The sequence below is a fragment of the Coniophora puteana genome (assembly GCF_000271625.1).
Source record: "Coniophora puteana RWD-64-598 SS2 unplaced genomic scaffold CONPUscaffold_13, whole genome shotgun sequence".
Taxonomy (NCBI): Eukaryota; Fungi; Basidiomycota; class Agaricomycetes; order Boletales; family Coniophoraceae; genus Coniophora; species Coniophora puteana.
In genome coordinates this window covers 1,458,262-1,476,124 of record NW_006913065.1, presented here as the reverse complement: position 1 = coordinate 1,476,124, position 17,863 = coordinate 1,458,262, and the positions used below count along the sequence as shown (strand labels likewise).

The window sequence follows — 17,863 nt, the reverse complement described above, 5'->3', positions numbered from 1 at the left end:
ATAAGTTGACATGGGTTTCTCGAGCTGAGATTAAACCGGTTCGGGTAAATCCGGTCCGTGCACACAGGTGTTTTCCAAGGGTTTTCGGAGTTGTTTTCGGTTTACGACGAGAGGGGAAACAGGCAATCCAACTCCATGTAAGTCACAAGCACTACGGTTTAATGTTTTGATGTCATTTCGTGGACGTTGGGTTAAGATATGTATATGTAGGCTCATTGCAGTCCTAGCTTTCGGGCGTCGATCACCATCCGCCAAAATCCACCGCGCACATGTGTCAGGCACATATATATAGTCTTGTTTCTATCCATCACAGCTGCTATATCCCGCGATTCCTTCCCTTTCCTCGCCCCCGAATCGCAACATTGTCCTCAATCTCATCACATTGAGCCACCTCTATGGCTATCATGTCGGAAGTCCACGAACAGAGCGGTCCGTCCGAAACACGAAGCGTTGGTAGTCAAATCGTGACTGACAACGCGGATGAAGGCGATGACGAGCCTTTCTCAGGCCATACGAAGGGCATTTTAGCCGTATCGTGCTCTCCTGATGGCAAGTTCATCGCCACGGGTGCGCAGGACCGCACTGTTGGCATCTGGCACGTTGATTCGGGCAAGCAAGTGGGCAGTACAATGCAAGAGCACACCAACGAGGTCAACGATATCTCATACTCACCTGATGGTGAATCCCTGGTATCTTGCGGCGACGACGGCACTGTGCGGGTCTGGAATGCTAACCTCCCAGGAAACGAGCCTATATATACGTTTGTGCACACCACTGGTGGCACGGTACGAGCTATCAGGTGTTCTCCAGATGGACAACTCATCGCCAGCGGCGGCAGCGACAAAAAGCTCAAAATCTGGGACGTACGCAAGCAAACGCTCAAGTGCGAGTACGAGGAGCACAGCGCACTGATCCGCTCGGTTGCCTGGGATCCGAGCGGGAACTGAGCTGCGACAGGTTGCGCTGACCGCAAGATTCGTATCTTCGACGTGGCGATACCTGACGCACCGGTGTTTCTCACCCTTGAGGGACATCGGGGTGAGGTCAACTCTGTTATGTACTCGCCGGACGGGAACTTGCTTGCAAGCGGCGGTGATGATCGCAGTGTGCGCTTGTGGGATGCGCAAAGGGGAAAGGCTGTAAAGAGCCCATTTCGAGGCCATACGGGATGGGTCACCTCCGTGGCGTGGTCTCCTGATAGCACACGCATCATCAGTGGCTCTAGTGATAATACTCTTCGCGTCTGGGACATCAGTAGAGGAGAAACCCTATTCAAAGGAGTTCTGTACGCGCACACGGGTACTATATGGAGCATCTCGTTCTCGACCAGTGGCGAGTTCTTTGTGTCGGCTGACAACGGTACTATTCCCCGAGTCCAACTCTGGGATGCTAAGACAGGTAAAGCATCACTTCCACAGGCAAGCAAAATGACGAGCCGAGTACTCAGGTGATAATTGACCTCCTTCAGATTTCTGATATGGAATATTCCACTCACAAGCATACGGAAAGTGGAGGCCATGCAGATAATTCGAGATCCAGCCAGCCCAGTAAAATGCAAGCTGGGGCCCCTATTTCTGCCGTGGTGTGGTTCCCAGATGGTCGACGCTTCGCAAGCGCAGGAGAGGAGCTTCTCATACGGATCTGGAGCGCGCAGAATGGCGACCATTGGCGAGATTTTGAGCCAACACCCCACCATCAATGCACTGTCCATCTCGACGGACGGTGCGAAGTTCGCAACCGCGTCGGATGACCAGACTGTTATCCTCTTCGATACGGAATCAATGCAGCCTCTGAAAGAGTCCCTCACCGGTCACCGTGGGGCTGTCTACGCCGTCAAGCTGACACATGATGGTTCTAAAGTGGTTAGCGGAGGCAAGGACAAGACAGTGCGCTTTTGGGACTCGATAACTGGACAAGCTCAACATGTCATCCAGGTTCACGCTGACGTTGTTCGCGCACTATCCGTTACGAAGGACGGTAGAAAGCTGGAGAGTGGCGGGGATGATAATTCATCTATTTCTGGGATATGCGAACCTATCAGAGGATCGCAGGTCCGTTCAAGCGCGACGGCCCAGTGCGTTCAGTGAGCTTTTCGCTTGACGGTTCGCGTATCATAAGCGGCTCGGATGACTTTCACGTTCGCATATGGGACGTTGCACCTAGAAGCCTCGCTATGGATCCTATCCGAGCTCATACAGGTCCGATCGGCGCGGTCGACTGGTTGCCTGACGGTAAAACGCTATTAAGCGCCGGTGGCCCGGTGCTCACGACTGGACGATATGGATCCGGGACGCGCCCACAGGCAAGCCTTCGTGGGGACCCATGGAAGGGTTAGACGCCAGCGGTAATGAAAAGGGTAGCATTATAGCTACTGCTTTCTCCCCAGACGGAACGCGGTTCGTCAGCGGCTTCTTAGACAATATGTTGTGCATGTGGGATACGAATTCAGGAGATGTTGTTTTGCCACAAAGTGCAAGGCGTCAGGATACTGAGGTGAGCCTTCTCTACACTAATCAAGCTTGCTCTGGCTTCTATACGCTATGACCTAGTCAAACCCAGATGACGCGTTAAATGAATCACAAGATGAAACGAAGAGGAATAAGCGGGTCGGTGCGCGACGACAGCATGTAAGCCTTCGATAGCCTCGCATTGTACGAGCTTCATATAACGACCACCTTTATACAGAATATTGACGATAGCATCATGAACGTTGTTCTATTCATTACAAGAATAATGTGACGAAAACGCTGATAACGAGGCTAATTCAAAGATGCCTGCGACCGTTAGTAAGAAAAAAGTAGCATCAATGCCCAAAGGGTTTTGGGATGATGTAGACGTAAGTCAATTAGTCACTGCGCTGATTTGATTCATTCTTTTCTAAACACCCCCATTTATAACCCGATGATCCGTCAACGTGACACAATTAATCTCAGAGTGGCCCGAAGCACGGGAATTTTGACGAACCTCTCCGCAAGACCAGCGCGTTCAAGCGATTTTTGCAGAGACAATATGCCCGGTACGCCAAAGGGGAAGGAAAAGAACAAAGAACAAGAACGTGAAAATGCCAATCCCGAAGAATGGCAAATGAATCGTGCTCCTGGGCCTCTTGCAACGAAGGTCACTGTAGCCCGTGATAAGCTGGTAAATCCTGGTTTACTTCATGCATTTATTTGCCAGCGCTACACATATTAACCATGCTATGATTCAGCGTGTTCTGGTAGCAGGGGATGATCCACAGGGCCAGGTTCCCCTCGCAAGCCGAACCAGAATCTGACGAAGAGGTGGACTTGCCAGCAGGTTCAGCAGACCCCAGCCGGCCCGATGCAGGCTAAAGTAGTGACGATAAGAGCGAACATGGCCTGATTGACACCGTATGGTTTTGCCTTTGTCTGCCGTGTTGTGAGTGATTGCCATGTGAAGTAGGCGCTACGTATTCTAGATTTGTTTCTTGACGTTCGTATTTTTGCTACTTGCGATCTCCATGCACTCTTTACTCGTATATTTCTGGATTCCGTGTATTCACACTGACGCGAACAAAACCTTCAACATCATTGGAACCCCGTAGCTGGCATCATGGCGCCCTAATAAGTAGCTATGCTATTTAGCTTAGTTCCTGCTCTATTCCTCACTACCACTAGGAATGGTATAAACCGTATCGAGGAAGAGGGAATGTGTCGCTCAAATTAAACGCCTCTGATACGAAGAACATGTGACATATTCTTCAACCAAAATATTCGTAGTAAACTCATTGACCGAAAATTCGTCCTTGCATACTTTCCAGATAAACTACTCCCTATTAATAAATACGTCGGAAACGACAGCTCCCATTGTGATGCCACAACGACGACACCAAAAATCTAACAATAACTGAAATGAGAGCGTTAATGGGGTATGTAGCATCGCCCTTTCATATCTACGTTCAGGTCTCGCTGGCAAAAGGCCAGTCCGTGTAACCTTCAGCAGTCATGTTCCCAGCCATATAAAACTTGGATCGGTCTGGAAGCGTAAGTGGCAGATCATCCTTCAAGCGACGCGGAAGATCGGGCTAAGGCAATCCGAATATGCATCAGTTCCGTATGGAAGCCTGAAGTTGCAACGGGTGCTCAAGAACTCACGTTTGATATATACAAGCGGCCGAATGCATACAGCCCGCCTTTTGCCTCGGCGTCTCGAAGGGCACTTTCTCGCGTATTGCCGTCAGCCGTGATGTAAGGGAGATCTGCCCAAATCTTGCGGAGAAAGTCGTTTGATATGTTTGTGACGTTAGGGTCCCATTTGGACTTGTCGCCGTCTTCGGGACTGAAGAGATGAGGGCGAGGTTCGATAACGTGGATGTAGGCAATCGAGCGCTTTTTGAGCTGACATGCAAGATACGAGAAAGTGGGGACCGGATCTTTCATTCCCATATCTGAACGGTTCGTCATCAATGGACGTGCAAGGGAAAATATTCGAACATACTTACCCTGAATGTCGACCCACGGGCTCATCCTAAAGCCCACGCGAGAGGATCCTATAGCTTTTGAGACAGCGTCAACTATTTCCAGTGGTAAACGCGCCCTGCTCTCAACGCTACCCCCGTATTCGTCCGTGCGGTTATTGACGGTGTCCTGGAGAAACTGATCAATAAAGTAACCGTTGGCTCCGTGCAGCTCTATGCCATCGAAGCCGGCGGCAATCGCGTTTTCAGCTGCTTGAGCGAAGAGGCGAGGGTACTCTTGAATCTCGTCGACTGTTAAATAGCGAGGAATGGTGACTGCCCCACTCTCGTCAGTGTACGGGAGGTCAGAGGATGACACCACGTCGTAGCCTTGCTCTTGCAGCGCTTTAGCGTGTGCAGCCCTCCCAATAGCGGCTATCTGACAGAAAATATACGACCCTTTGGCGTGAACGGCGGTGGTCACCTGATACAAGTCAGCCCTTCATTCCGCGCGCAATCAGTCAAGGGAAGGTTTGCACTCACCTCCTTCCATGCCGCGATATGAGCATCAGACCAGATGCCAGGAAGGTGTGGCCATCCACCTGCTCGAGGAGCAATGGCAGTTCCTTCGGAGATCAACAACGTCCCCGGAGTGCTCGCACGCTGGCTGTAGTACGTAGCCGCCTGCGGTCCCGGGACATGGTTGGCATCATTGCGGAGACGTGTGAGAGGAGCGAGAACGACGCGATGCTTCAAGTCGAGGTTTCCGACGCGGAGAGGCTGGAACAATGCGGGCACGGGAGAAATCGTCATCTCGGTTCTGTGACTGTAAGGGCCCTGGTGAGTTGATTTTTAGCCTCCTAACCGATTCGAAACAGGCTTTATACAAAGAAAAGGCAGACTAGATGCACATCAAACGTCAAGAATTCAGCACGTACTACACGCTGCCATGCAGCACGTCGTCAAGGGCGTATGCAAACCCCGACAGTCGTCGAATATCTGAAAGCTTAGCAATCCGCTATCAATGCTTACAAACCTTTGACAAAGCGGCTAAATACCGACATACGGCTATTGAGGCTTGATTTGTCAGATAGAAAACGTCCGGTGTTCGGGCATGTGCGGAAGGCCGAAGTGGGTGACATCCTAGCGCTCCTTGTCAGGCAGTCAATATGGACGAATGCATAGCGACAAAAATATCATTTAGGGCAAGTTCAAACATACTGTGATTAGTGAGACGTACCGCCACACCAGCGGCCTAGCACGCACTGCGATGGTAGACAGAGCAAAGGTTTGAAAGCATTTTTTTCACTGGCTTCTAGTAGCGTCACCTTTCTCGCGGATCCCAAGGCAGTACAAGGGTCAAGTCCATACATGACGGGAATCCCTGCATAATGGAACAACTGTGATGATACTATATCGCCTAAAACAAGCTCGAGTCCACCGGCTCAATGAGTGTCATTTTAACCCGTCCTCTCTGTGTGTTCTTGTCCTTCTCCACCTCAATCCTTACCTTGACACGGTCGAATACCGAGATGCTCACGTCACCAGTGCCCTGCGACGTAGATAAGGGCACCTTGATTGCGTAATCTTCCGCATCGAATTGTATGTCGCGTTTGAACATCACGAGGCCCTCGAGGCCGAGTCTACGATGTTGGGTTAGTACACGGCCAAGTTCACGGAACAAGTAGCAGATAAGATGAAACGCACTTGGACACGAATACACCGACGCCGTTCCTGAACGTCCTGATAACGAAAGCGTCCTCCTCCACCGCACCCTTCTCACCCCTCGCTTTGAGCGCTAAGCCGACGTAAAACTCGACGCTCGCCCGCCCTGCCATCTGCGCCATTCGATGCCGCCGGTTGATCACGTCCATCACGCGTTCCACGTGCGACTTGGAGTGCAGCGAGCCATGAAGCGGCGCATAGTCAATCGCAGCGGCGAGCTGGCGATGGGCGAGAACGTCAGCGTACCGCCGAATTGGGGACGTGAAGTGAGTGTAGATAGGGGTGGCAAGGCCGTAGTGCGCAAAGGTGTCGCGGGCGACAGAGCCAGAGGAGAAGTACTCGGCGGAGAGCATACACCGTGTGGCCATGATTCTGACGAGTGTATTGAATGTGGCATCCTTAGGGTCCTGTCGGTTACGTGCGTTTGGTGTCAGCACGAATCGCGTGAGGGAGAGCCCGAAAAACAGGAGGTGACGTACGATGCAGTGGTCAAGTGAATCAGCCAGAGCGCCCGAGCTGGAGACGTCAAGAGTTAGTCCCTTGCGCTTCATCAAGATATCTTGAAGCTTCTCGAAGTTTGTCTTCGGTGGTGGCATGTGCCGTCTGGATAGTTAAAGGCGTCATGTCAGTTGAATTGTATGCGTTAAGGAAATGGTTATAAAAATACCTCAGAACGGCCGTCTGCGGAAACGCTTCCTGTATCCGTTTTGCGACACTGATATTGGCGAGAAGCATAAATTCTTCAACAAGACTATTTGTCTCATGCAGTGCCTTTTGTTCGACGTCGATCGGATCTGAGCTTTCTGGACTGTCGAGATGAATCTTGACTTCGGGAGATGCGAGGTTGAGTGCGCCGGCTTGCATGCGCTTGGCTTTGAACTTCTCAGCAAGTGTGTTGAGTAGCCGGATGCTTTCCGTCAGCTCATCTGTTCGGTTGCTGAGATTATGATCAGTAGTTTGTCAATCGTGCAGAGAACAGAAGGTGTAGCGGAGAAGGAAGGAAAAGTAGCAGAAGGTAGTGACTCACGGGTCGTCCTTCCGAATCTGCGCCTCGCCGTACTCGAACGCGGCCTTCGAAGCGATGACGCTCTTGGTGAATCGCACGTTGACGATATCCGCCTCGGGTGTGAGTTCCTAGGGTTGCACGCATGTCAATACCTTGAAGCACATAAGAAGAGGTGCAGACGAAGTACCCATATGGCGGAGAACGCAAGTCGCTCGACGTGCGGCCTCAGGGAGCACAAGTTGGTGCCAAGAAGTGAGGGCAGCATGTCGATACGCTTATCGACGAGGTATACGGTCGTGCCTCGGGCCGCCGCTTCGGTGTCCATGGGCGTGTCTGCGTGTACGAAGTGGGAAACATCCGCGATATCTGTAGAGACGGGCGTGAGCGAAGTTCGTTGCACATAGAGAGAACCAATACGAACGAACGCCAGCCTCGATATTCCCGTTCGTAAGGCGCCGAGCATGCAAAGCATCGTCGATATCCTGGCAGCCTGTACGCATTAGCATTTGGTCAGCATCATTGACTACAACCGCAGGATAAGCGAACGTACCAGGAGGGTCGATACTGCAGACATTCAGATGCCTTAAATCCGTCCTATTCCTCCACACCTCGCTCGACGCACTCATCGGAGGCACAACCCACTGCTCACCCTCCTTCGGCAAACAGTCCAATATTGCACGCCCGAACGGCCGATACGGCACGTCGAATTCGAGCAGCAGACTCTCCTGCTCCGCCTCCTTGCTCTCTGAGTGCCCGAGCGCGCGGACGAAATGGCCCTCCGGATAGCGCGACGAAGGGTCCCACCTATCGATTGAAACAATGATCTTTTGGCCGAGGAGGGTGGGGGCCTGGCGCGTGCGGATTCGGATACGGGGGAGAAGGCGGGAAACAGGCGTTGCGAAGACGGTTTGTTGGGAGAGGGATGTTGCATTTGAGGATGTGAGCGATGTACGGTCGATGTGGCAGACGTAGCTACCGTTCCGACAGGGATGAGTGTAACTCACAGAAGACAGGGAGAGGACTTACGCGCGCCAGTTACGCTTGACGACACCAACGATCCTCCCTGTCGGTTGTTTTTCCGCTGCTTTCTTCTCCTCAGCTGATACCCGAACCGCGCGACGCTCCTGTTCAGCCATGCGCTCTTCGTTCTCTTCTCGCTCATCTCCTGAAGACTCTGCGTCGTCGTTCTTGAGAGTCGCTGTCGGGTTGCGTCGGTGTTAGCAAACGTTCGCTCAAAGTTCCGAGTACAGATGATAGATGGCCACTCACTTTCTTGATCGATCACTTCGTCTGCCGGCGCCTTCCATTCCGCTTCGGGGAAGATCTCGACGACGACAATATCGCCCTGCACTGCCCTGTTCATGTTCTCCCGACCGACAAGCAGGATGGGCTTTGTAAACGCGGGAACGGGGACCGTTCCCTTCATGTAGAGTCAGAAGGGTGTACGTCTATGAGCCAAAGTTAAGTAGCATACCTCGAGATAGTTGTACTGATTCGCGTTGAAGTGACCCTGGTGTAGCTTGCCTGCCTTGACACCTGCTAGAAGCGTTGCTGTTGGGAGATACTAGACAGGGCACGCGGTCGTGGTATGAGTGGAGAGTAGCGCTGTAAACAATGTATTCGCCTCACCTCAGGGTATAACGATCCACGCGCAGCAGCCGTTTTGGTCGTCTCCACTTCGTCACCCACTGCTGCGAGCAAGTCCGCTAACTGTGCACTGTCCTTGGCTCCCTCTACGTACTTACGTACTGAGTCCTCCCAATTAAGTTCGCTGTTGCTTGAAACGAGTGACTATATGCGCACCTGAAAGACAAGGGATGCCTTCCTTCTCTGCCTTCAATCGGTTCGCGAGGTCGTCCGTAAGGAGGACGACTTGTGGTGGTTGGTGCGGCTGCTTGGAGCCTTTGATGGGTGGGTGGGTGCGCTTAACATGGTCGTTGTACCAGCTTGTCGCTTTGCGGATGCCTGGGTTGTTAAGATGCGAAGAGTCGGCCCAAGCACAATGCAGTTCTTGGTATAGATTGCTCACCTCGATCGTTCCTGTCGTTCGGCGTCTCGTCCGGTTCACGTACTATTGCCGTCTCGCTATGGAAGCACCAAAGTCAAGACTGAATCGAGTGAAAGGGTCTAGCATGACTGACGATCTGTACTCGTTGTAGAACACCCATACGTCCTTGTCATCGGTTTTGATGAGAGCCTTGAGCCGGTTATAGAGGGGGAGGGAGAGATGGCGGACTTCTTCCATAACGGTTTGTAAGACGATGATCGGAGGAGTGAAGAGAGGAGATTCGATAAGGTCCATCTGCAGCGATGTTTGAACATAATTGAGGTTGGATTCATAGAGACGCACCTGAGAGAGAAAAACGTTCGTGTCCGGGAGGACATAGTGCCCCTTGGGGAACGCCTTATGGTCTCGCTCGCCTGAATGAGGTAGACCTTCGCCCTCAGCGGTCGTGCACGTCCGACATCCTGTGATCCCGCAGTACACGTCTTCACGGAGATAGCGTTCGCGAAGGACTGCGTGTAACCGTGAAGAAATGAGGGTGAGTGAACGCGCGGGTCGCTCGGCGAGCAACAGGGACGGACCTTTGATGACCTTCCCCCGAGCAGTCTTTTTGAAGAACTTCCGCTGAGTAATCTCCGCCTCCTCTACGGGCCTTTTGCGTATTGTGATATCTGGCATCGGCTCAATGTGGCCTAAGACGAAGGGAGGGAGAGTTGAGGAGATGAAGCAAGAGATGAGGGACGAGGACGTCAAAGGCTGACGCGCTTGTCGAGATCGAAAGGGGCGAATGTCGCGGCCCGTCCAAACGCTGGAGACGCGCTTCCGTTCTAACCTTCATCCAACGCTCCCCCCTCTAGTGGGCCCTGCCACAGCACCCCTTTATGTCTCTGACATCGCTTCCAATAGCATTAACATTGCAGTCAATCTCACGTCTCACTCGCTCGGCGAACCTAGGTACTAGTAGGTACTTCGCCTCCATAAGGCTCAAGACGGCCCAGGGTGACACAGCTCGGGGTTCTGAACATGTGCCACTTACGACCTATCTGCGGGCTAATACTCATTGGATATCTGAGCTTGACATGTTACATAGGGTCCTCATTAAATCGACGCGGATGAGCGTAGTCATTGCATTGGAGAGGTGAGGCTGACTTCAGGAAGAGGTACGTCCCACTCTCCTTTGCTCAACAACGCCATGATTACATCAATTCTACACGTTATAACGCCGGCGTCCTTAGGCAAGCACGTGTCAAGGTCTGCAAGGGAGACTACATCAATTCACACCTAAGCCGTTACAGTTTCCGCCAGACACCTCGCAGCGTGCCCCAGAGACCACCAAGCTACGATGCAAGCGTCAATCAACCGCCGTCCACGCACGAGACGCGTCCCTCGCCGCCTATCACCCTACATTAACTCCCCTGCTGGTGTCTCTCATTCTCATGTGCGGCATACATTTGCACTCGAAAACTACCTTGCCGGCTACAGAAATCTCCTGGCAGACCACGCGAACCGGATGTAAAGGCCTCATTGCCAGGAGGGCCAATCATCCACAGACCTAGTAGAATTCGATACACTTACCGGAAGTCCTTCTGCGTGAGGATACGTTGGTGGCGTCTCATGGTCGCATGAGGACTTATTCGCTGGCACCCACAAGCGAATCACACGGGGAGTCGTACAAACTAAAGTTGGCGACTGACGAGGATGGAGCGAGATAGGAGGAAAAATCGGAGTGAAGTACAAAGGAAGTTAGGAGTTGGTCAGGGAGGGAGCACACGTACGCTGAGGTGACAAGTTCGATACGGTACATGTTGTCGCCTCGTCTAAATGAACTTTCAAAATTTGTTCATGCCTCGAGAAAATGGTGCTTAACGAGGGTTCGTTTGGTATATCGTTTAATTACGAACAATGTTGTAGTCCCTTTTTTCTATCACTGCTTGGGAGGAATATCATCTCCATCGCGAGCCCGACCTTGACATGGATATAATATGATTGAAATTTATCGTCAGCGCCGCCGTTACCCTCTCTAAACAACCTACATCTAGTCATAACCCCAAGTTTGTGCACAGCCCATTACCAGCGACCGCGACCAACCATTCCATCACTATTCCTTCTCTGCACCACGCACGACGAACTACGCTACCAAGACTCTGCCCGCGCAGAGATGGACGGGATACGGTTTAACTATGGCGAGCTAAACGGACATTCCTGGGCTATACCTTGTGGTGAGTAAAGTTCAGAAAGAATGCATGACAGTTTGACGTACAGCGTAGCGGAAATCATACTGCGGATCATTCGCTCGATGGGCTCTGGATCCTCGAGTGTCAAAATCCCGAAAGTTAGGTCTCGCCCTTCATCGGGGTCCCCCTGTTTAAAACGAACATACGTCCGTCAGGCGAGAACTTAAATGCATACGAAACGGACAACGCACCTGTACGAGCACAATGGCGTCGTGTCCGAGTTCGACTGCGTCCCATGGAAGACCATCTGGTGCACGCGGTACTCGTATGGTCACTTGCCTCCCCTCTACTGTGGGTCCCCCTTCTTGCGAGAGCAGAGGCTTCCACCCTCCGCGAGAACCATATTGAGCCCGAGAGTGACGGGCCTCGTATGCGTTGAGATCCTTGAGTACCAACTGCTGGACGCGGCGACCTCCTTCATTCACAAAGTCCCTCCGAAGGCTGGCGAGCCGCAAGCCGTTGACGGAATTATAGGTTTCCTCGTCGACGTGCTGTCGCGTGGCGAGGACGGGTCCCCACTCGTTCCATGGAATGACCGGAGCTGCAGTGCCTTCGGCACGAGGGCGAGAGGCATGATGCATCACAGTCGACCATGGGAGCAAGATGCGACGCCGCTCAGGGTAAGTCCCGATGAGGATGTCCAGAAGGCGTGCGTCTTGGGCGAGGCTGAACGGTGGACTGTGAGCAGATGGCGCCGGATCGTGTGCTTCGAAGGAGGGTGCTGTCCTCATCTCCAGCATTGACATCATTGAATCAAGCTCTTCATATTCGAAAACGCAGACATAGGGAGGCTCGATAGCTGGCGTCGCGGATGGCCCGGGTGGAGAGGCGAGGTCGTATATGAGGAAGCGAGCCACGTCTGGCCCGGACAACGAGGCGTATCCTTGGGCGAAGAGGACCAGGTGCGTGGTGAGGAACGAAAACGATTCGATATGCGACTTCTTGAGTTCCTGTAGAGAAAGAGCCTCAGATAATGGGCAAGAGACAGCCGACAAGGACTCACGCATTCCAACTCCCCCGTTTTCCAATCCCACACGACAAATTGCGAATCAATGCGTAGGCCCAAACGTGATCCGCAGACTTGTACTTGAAGCGAATGTTCCTGTAAGTTGGACCCCGAGAAATCGTACGTTAACAGCTCATCCGTCTCAGATGTAGCCGGGTGGGTCTCTCCTGATGATAGCGAGAGCAGCTGTATCTCCAAAACACTTCCCTATGAATGAGATACTGGAAGACCCAAAAGAACCAAAAGGCAGACTTACTCATCACCGAAGCTCTCGATCAACACGAGCAAGTCCTGCTCCGGGTCTGCAATGAACTCGTATTCCTCACATTCATGCTCGACCGTCCATTCCTGTTGCTCAATACTACTGATCGACGAAGCGAGTCGGGTGCATTGTACGAAGTTGGGACCGGCAATGCAGAGGACGTCTCCGACCAGCAACCACTTGCGAGAGTCCGGTGGAATGGACAAGATTTTCGGCTCAAGCGCCATTCCGAAGAGGTAGCTCCAGGCCTTGCGATACAGTTGAAGCACCGCGAGCCGAGATGACATGTCTGGCTTTGGTGCACTTGCGTCGCCTTGACGTTCTTGAAGACGTAACGCCTGAAGCTCGGAGTGGTATTGTAGCTGAAGGTCGTCTTTTATGACTTCGCAAAAGCGCTTGCAGACCTAGAAACAAATGAGAGTAGAATTCGACATGGAGTAAGCAAGGCTTTACCGATTTACACCTTGTTAGGGAAGCGAGGTCAAGCTTGAGAAAGATCGCGACGAGGAGCTCGGTGGGAAGGGCCGCCTCTGAGGTCATCGCAAGCGTTGAGACGTCGAGGTTGACGGGAAAAGCAGATGCAGAAAATTGTGGAGACCACTTCCTATTTATGCAAGCGCTGCCGGGGACGTGATGCATCACTCCCTCTGGCCACAGCGCGATATGTTCATGCATGAGTGATTGATCACTGTCGGTCAATTTACGGACAATTTCGTCAACGCGGCTGTTGCCGAGATCCCGCGTGCGTCGTGTGGGGCTCAGGCCCAGGTTTGAGTCTCCCGCTGCTTGCTTTCGCTGCGATGATTGTTATGTCCACAAAGCCCGCTGGACGTTGCTGTACCGTGCTTACCACCTCAAGCCACTCATCTGTATTCATCTACATCCTTGTGGACTTTTACCATAGAGCGTTATCGGCTGGCCGCGAAACAGACCGCATGCTCTCATGGGTAAAATCTCGTAGTGTCTCAACATCTGGCTTCGACGCCTGCAAGTAGAAAGCATAGATTGCGCGAGTATCGATCCTGGTTAACTTGCTCACGATGCTGCCCCACCCAAATACCACATTTTGACGGACGAGTCTCGAGGTACTGGTTTGCCCGCGTACAATTTTGGTTGCTGCCTCGATCCTTGCTTCGACACGTCGGGCGTGCCTCTTAATTCACTGTCGTCCTCTTCGTCATCATCCGAAGAGCTAGACAAAGTGTCCGCGTCTTGACCTTGAGAAATCCCCCAGTGACGGGAACCGCTGGCCGATAAGAGGAATGGGTGAGATGGGTGAAAGGACGTCGAACAGGCGACATCTGCGAAACATGGGCAGTGACGTCAATATGCAAAGCAATGAAAGCATGGGCCGCACAAACCTTGATGGGCACCAAAAGAGAGCGCCGGGTGCACGACTTGTGGTTCCTGATCGTTCCCCTCCTCGCCCTCACGTGCAGCCGTCGCGTCGCCTTCATGTAGATCAAAGAGCGACATGCTCCCATCCTACAGATGCGGGCTGAGATACGATGACGAACACTCGCCAAGCAAAGAACGCACCTCAGCCCCATACGCAAGCCACCGTCCGCCCGGGTCAACATCGAACCGAATCTTCTGGTTCGTTGACGCTCTCATCGTCTCATCGTCGCTTCCCTGATCTTGGCCAGCATGCGGCCGGTGCTCGTACACCCGCAGCGGGGCGCCACCGCCTGCTATACCCGTCATGCGCAGATCCCACATGTGCACGGCTCGTTGACCACGCATGGTGGCGTAGAGGAGGTGCGGTTTGAGCGGATTAAACACCAGCTGCATGTAGGTGGCGTTGAGGAGACAGAGGCGAGATAACGGTGAGAGCATACCTGGGTAACTCCGCCACCTTCGTCTGCTCCGAGGTACATAACAGGCTCGAGAGTTTCTTCGCTGTATATTGCGATGTTCGGCGTGAACGGGGTACTTGGAGAGAGGGTGCCAGCGGCGAAGAGACCGTCGTATGTGGGAGCGAAAGCGAGGGCGGATACGATACCTAAAGGCAGAAGTCAGTCATGGAGTTGAGGGAATGGGGAGAAGGAAGGTAGCAAGACGAGCGAAGAGGCTGAATGGAGGTAAGCACCTTTCATCCCGTCACGGCTCTTTCGTTCAGGGGACGTCTTTACACGGTCCCCTTCTCCTGGATGATGTACATCAAATACTTCATACGCGCTCTCGAAGCCGCAATACAGTCTGATGTGTCGCTAATGGTTAGACGGAGCGGGGGATGATGCATACACAGTAAGACGTACTTGTTAGCATGCATATTGAACACCATGGAGTGGGGCGCGATGAAGCGCTCGCGGTGGTCGATGATCTTGTAGGATGCTCTGAGCTGGAACGGTAGTTAGCGACGAGTATAGACGCGGACTAGCAATTACTGTAGGAGTAACTTACTCTACCGGTTGATGCATCAAGGAGCTTGACAGGACACTCGCGGACAGATGCGACGAAGCAATACAGAGGAGGGTACTGGGATGAGGCACCAGGAAACCAGGTGAAGTCGACGATCGGTGATGGTTGGGGAAAGGTCGATGCATGGGTCAAAGAGTTGTCGTTGCTTGGCGCGTGTGAGTTGAACCTGTATGGTATGAAGTGAATGTATAAGTGAAGGTTTGAGGATGCACAGTGAGGCGACGTACGAGAATGTCTGGAACGTGTGATCCTCGCACTGCGCCAGGAAGCTGGAGCCATCTGCACACCTAGAATGTCAGTGTTGGATAGGATCGTATAAGAAGGGGGACACGAACCACTTGGCAGTGCGGATAAAGTTCGTGCTCGACATTGATGGAGATGGTCTTGCTTCGCAAAGAAGCGAGGGCGGTTTAGAAATGTCAAACTGAGGAGGCTGCCATGTCGTTTCTGGAGCTGTATCAGTCGTAAGAGGCTCGGACGCGGACAATGTGGGCTGAGATGATCTCATGATGCATCCAACTTCAACGCTGTCGTCGAGGTCAAAGTCGAAGGAAACCGTCCGAGACGTTCAGCATCCTCCGTGGGAAGTCTGATCCGGGGAAGATCCGACAGCCGATCCGAGCCTTCTTCAACAACTTCAACAGAACGCTCCTTAAACCTTTTGTACTGGTAATGAAAGGTTGGCACTTTCAGGATTACACGACACTCATTCAAGCCTTTGCCAGCGTCATTACATCGCCAATTCACTCATACTAGTACACATGAACGAAGCAAAGTTGGCCTGAGGTCCCTAGTTGGAAGTTATAAACCACCTGCGGATGGTTTCAAGGCCAAGACACGGCAAGTACCCTTTGTATTGTGTTAAATCCCGTGTCAGGAAAGAGATAATCGTTACATACGCCCAGGATTTCAGACATTGGCGAGCTCTCGAAACAGCGCGGAGACAGAGACGACAGAGATGACGTAATACAATCTTGTCATCGGGCCGTCCCTTTGCCTCCAAACTGCGCCGTATTCGCACTTCACACAGCTCCGTGTCAACTTCGACATAGCCAAGACGGCCAACGTTGGCCTCTTTAACAGCAGAACTTTCTAATAGACCTTGCCAAGATGAACTCCCCGCACTGGCAGAGATGGGCGGTCTCCAAGGATCAGCCTGATTGTACACTGAGGACCAGTCGCGCGCAAGGAACGCGTCTATTTCTGGTGAATCGTCGAATAGAACCAGCGAAGTGAACCCCCGAATGATATTAATCTTGCTCACGTTGTCTACTGGCACTCTGGAGACTGCTAATGCTACAAGACTTGTTACTCCTTGTGCGGAGATGGACTGCGCTTTCTGCTAATCTCGAACACGGAACCAACACTGGAACAACAGTAACACCTCCCGGCGGACCGCGGCGATAGGGCTCGTGGCAACACAATTGTACAAACAAGTTGAGCTTTCCCGGGACGATGGCATGCGCTTTAAGACGTTCACCGACATGCCTTTATATTTTTTCTTTTCGTACTTATCCTGAGACCCCCTCGGTATTTCTGTATCTATATCTCCGCCTCGGAACACTCTCCTTGACGTGACTGTCAACAGCTTCCCCGTGCTCAAACGTTAGCAGTCGTGACACTGCACAGTAGCAGACATGGATGCAGGGTTTCAGCCCAAGAACGACACCACTGTCCAGGTGATAGAGATGTCGGCGCGGAATCCCTCCCTCGACTCGATAGCTCGTGCCCGCGCAGGGGGCGCCCGCACCCCGAGTCCGACACCCAGCGAACGGGAAGCACTTGCCCCACCTCGTCCCCTGAAAGAGCGGCTGAGGCATCCGACAAAGAGAGAGCTCTGTAAGTTCTCAACACTTCGCTTTCGTACTGATCTGTGTACACTATCTGTCCTAATGCTTCTTGCCGGACCAAAGACATCCTCGGCATCGTCCTCGTCGCCTTGGCTATTGCCATTACGATCGCAAAACTGCACGACAAGATCGCATATGGCCTTCAACCTCTGGGGCAGTGGATGCGGCAGTGCGTCTTTTAAAGTCGTCTGGCCTTGAACAATTTAGCCAAAAACTAACCTGCTCCCTTCAGTCACCGCGGCGGCTGGGCCATACCCGTTGCATTCCTAATCGTCATGTCGTTCCCTCCGGTGAGCTCGTACGCGCGATTAGATATGCAGAGCCATACAGCTAACCTCTGAATAGCTTGCCGGACACGAGCTCGTCGCCACAATGTGTGGCCTTACCTGGGGTCTCGGCCTGGGCTTTCTCATCGTGTGCTTGGGCACATGGCTCGGGGAGCTTGCGCTGTTCGTGTAAGTGCCCGATTTTGACGACCGCCACTCAGTACAGGACTCAGAACTCAAGGATTATATAGTGCCTGTCGGTACTTCCTCACAAAACGCGGCGAGCGCTACGAGCGCAAGAACATCCAATTCGCCACGCTTGCTGCCGTCATCAGGGAGGGCGGCTTCAAGATCATTCTGATGGCGCGGTTCAGTGCTATACCACCCCATTGTGAGTCCTGTCGCTTTCATTATACGTCCTTGAGAACTGATTCGTAACTGCCAAAAGTCACGACCGCCGTGCTGGCCACGTGCGGCACGTCGATGCCCAAGTTCCTCCTCGCCACATTTCTGGCGTTGCCCAGGCAATTCGCACCTGTATATATCGGCTACACGCTCGAGCAGTCTATCGAGGGCGGTACGTTTTCCTCTTCCTCTCGCCTTACCGCGCCTTCAAAGCTATTTATTGCCATTGATTAACACTGCATACTGTACATGCTGGACACGGTCGA

The 17,863-nt window shown here is 52.6% G+C and overlaps 6 protein-coding genes across 6 annotated transcripts; 2 read left to right on the top strand and 4 right to left on the bottom strand.

Moving 5' to 3' along the window:
* Nucleotides 1-395: 395 nt before the first annotated feature.
* On the top strand, nt 396-3,332 carry CONPUDRAFT_146637 (WD40 repeat-like protein; the record flags this gene model as incomplete). Its single annotated transcript, XM_007775089.1, has 9 exons — nt 396-429; nt 958-1,447; nt 1,469-1,886; nt 1,935-2,051; nt 2,248-2,493; nt 2,550-2,627; nt 2,771-2,836; nt 3,028-3,141; nt 3,225-3,332. 9 exons carry the CDS (start codon nt 396-398, stop codon nt 3,330-3,332), a joined length of 1,671 nt encoding a protein of 556 aa, XP_007773279.1.
* A 429-nt stretch (nt 3,333-3,761) lies between these two features.
* Nucleotides 3,762-5,238, bottom strand: CONPUDRAFT_130418 (NADH:flavin oxidoreductase/NADH oxidase). Its single transcript, XM_007775088.1, has 4 exons — nt 4,961-5,238; nt 4,463-4,901; nt 4,116-4,408; nt 3,762-4,045 (listed from the first exon to the last, which is right to left on the bottom strand). Exons 1-4 carry the CDS (start codon nt 5,228-5,230, stop codon nt 3,920-3,922), a joined length of 1,128 nt encoding a protein of 375 aa, XP_007773278.1. The 5' UTR covers nt 5,231-5,238; the 3' UTR covers nt 3,762-3,919.
* Nucleotides 5,239-5,624: 386 nt separating this feature from the next.
* Nucleotides 5,625-9,924, bottom strand: CONPUDRAFT_130415 (RNB-domain-containing protein). Its single transcript, XM_007775087.1, has 17 exons — nt 9,735-9,924; nt 9,499-9,665; nt 9,290-9,450; nt 9,178-9,233; nt 8,952-9,113; nt 8,778-8,896; nt 8,623-8,712; nt 8,418-8,568; nt 8,175-8,346; nt 7,699-8,120; nt 7,570-7,638; nt 7,336-7,514; nt 7,170-7,276; nt 6,810-7,079; nt 6,622-6,745; nt 6,125-6,549; nt 5,625-6,060 (listed from the first exon to the last, which is right to left on the bottom strand). Exons 1-17 carry the CDS (start codon nt 9,829-9,831, stop codon nt 5,838-5,840), a joined length of 2,994 nt encoding a protein of 997 aa, XP_007773277.1. The 5' UTR covers nt 9,832-9,924; the 3' UTR covers nt 5,625-5,837.
* Nucleotides 9,925-11,160: 1,236 nt separating this feature from the next.
* On the bottom strand, nt 11,161-12,310 carry CONPUDRAFT_84781 (uncharacterized protein). The gene is made up of 3 exons (XM_007775086.1): nt 11,579-12,310; nt 11,414-11,514; nt 11,161-11,360 (listed from the first exon to the last, which is right to left on the bottom strand). The coding sequence occupies exons 1-3, from the start codon at nt 11,966-11,968 to the stop codon at nt 11,342-11,344; spliced, it is 510 nt and encodes a 169-aa protein (XP_007773276.1). The 5' UTR covers nt 11,969-12,310; the 3' UTR covers nt 11,161-11,341.
* Nucleotides 12,311-13,171: 861 nt separating this feature from the next.
* Nucleotides 13,172-15,446, bottom strand: CONPUDRAFT_168677 (WD40 repeat-like protein; the record flags this gene model as incomplete). The annotated part of the gene is made up of 10 exons (XM_007775085.1): nt 13,172-13,450; nt 13,506-13,956; nt 14,017-14,140; nt 14,195-14,440; nt 14,494-14,657; nt 14,745-14,854; nt 14,914-14,996; nt 15,059-15,242; nt 15,304-15,363; nt 15,412-15,446. The coding sequence occupies 9 exons, from the start codon at nt 15,444-15,446 to the stop codon at nt 13,691-13,693; spliced, it is 1,272 nt and encodes a 423-aa protein (XP_007773275.1). The 3' UTR covers nt 13,172-13,450; nt 13,506-13,690.
* Nucleotides 15,447-16,764: 1,318 nt separating this feature from the next.
* CONPUDRAFT_63287 (uncharacterized protein) lies at nt 16,765-17,831 on the top strand (the record flags this gene model as incomplete). The annotated part of the gene is made up of 6 exons (XM_007774683.1): nt 16,765-16,915; nt 16,990-17,095; nt 17,159-17,216; nt 17,272-17,381; nt 17,444-17,583; nt 17,641-17,831. The coding sequence occupies 6 exons, from the start codon at nt 16,765-16,767 to the stop codon at nt 17,829-17,831; spliced, it is 756 nt and encodes a 251-aa protein (XP_007772873.1).
* Nucleotides 17,832-17,863: the final 32 nt, after the last annotated feature.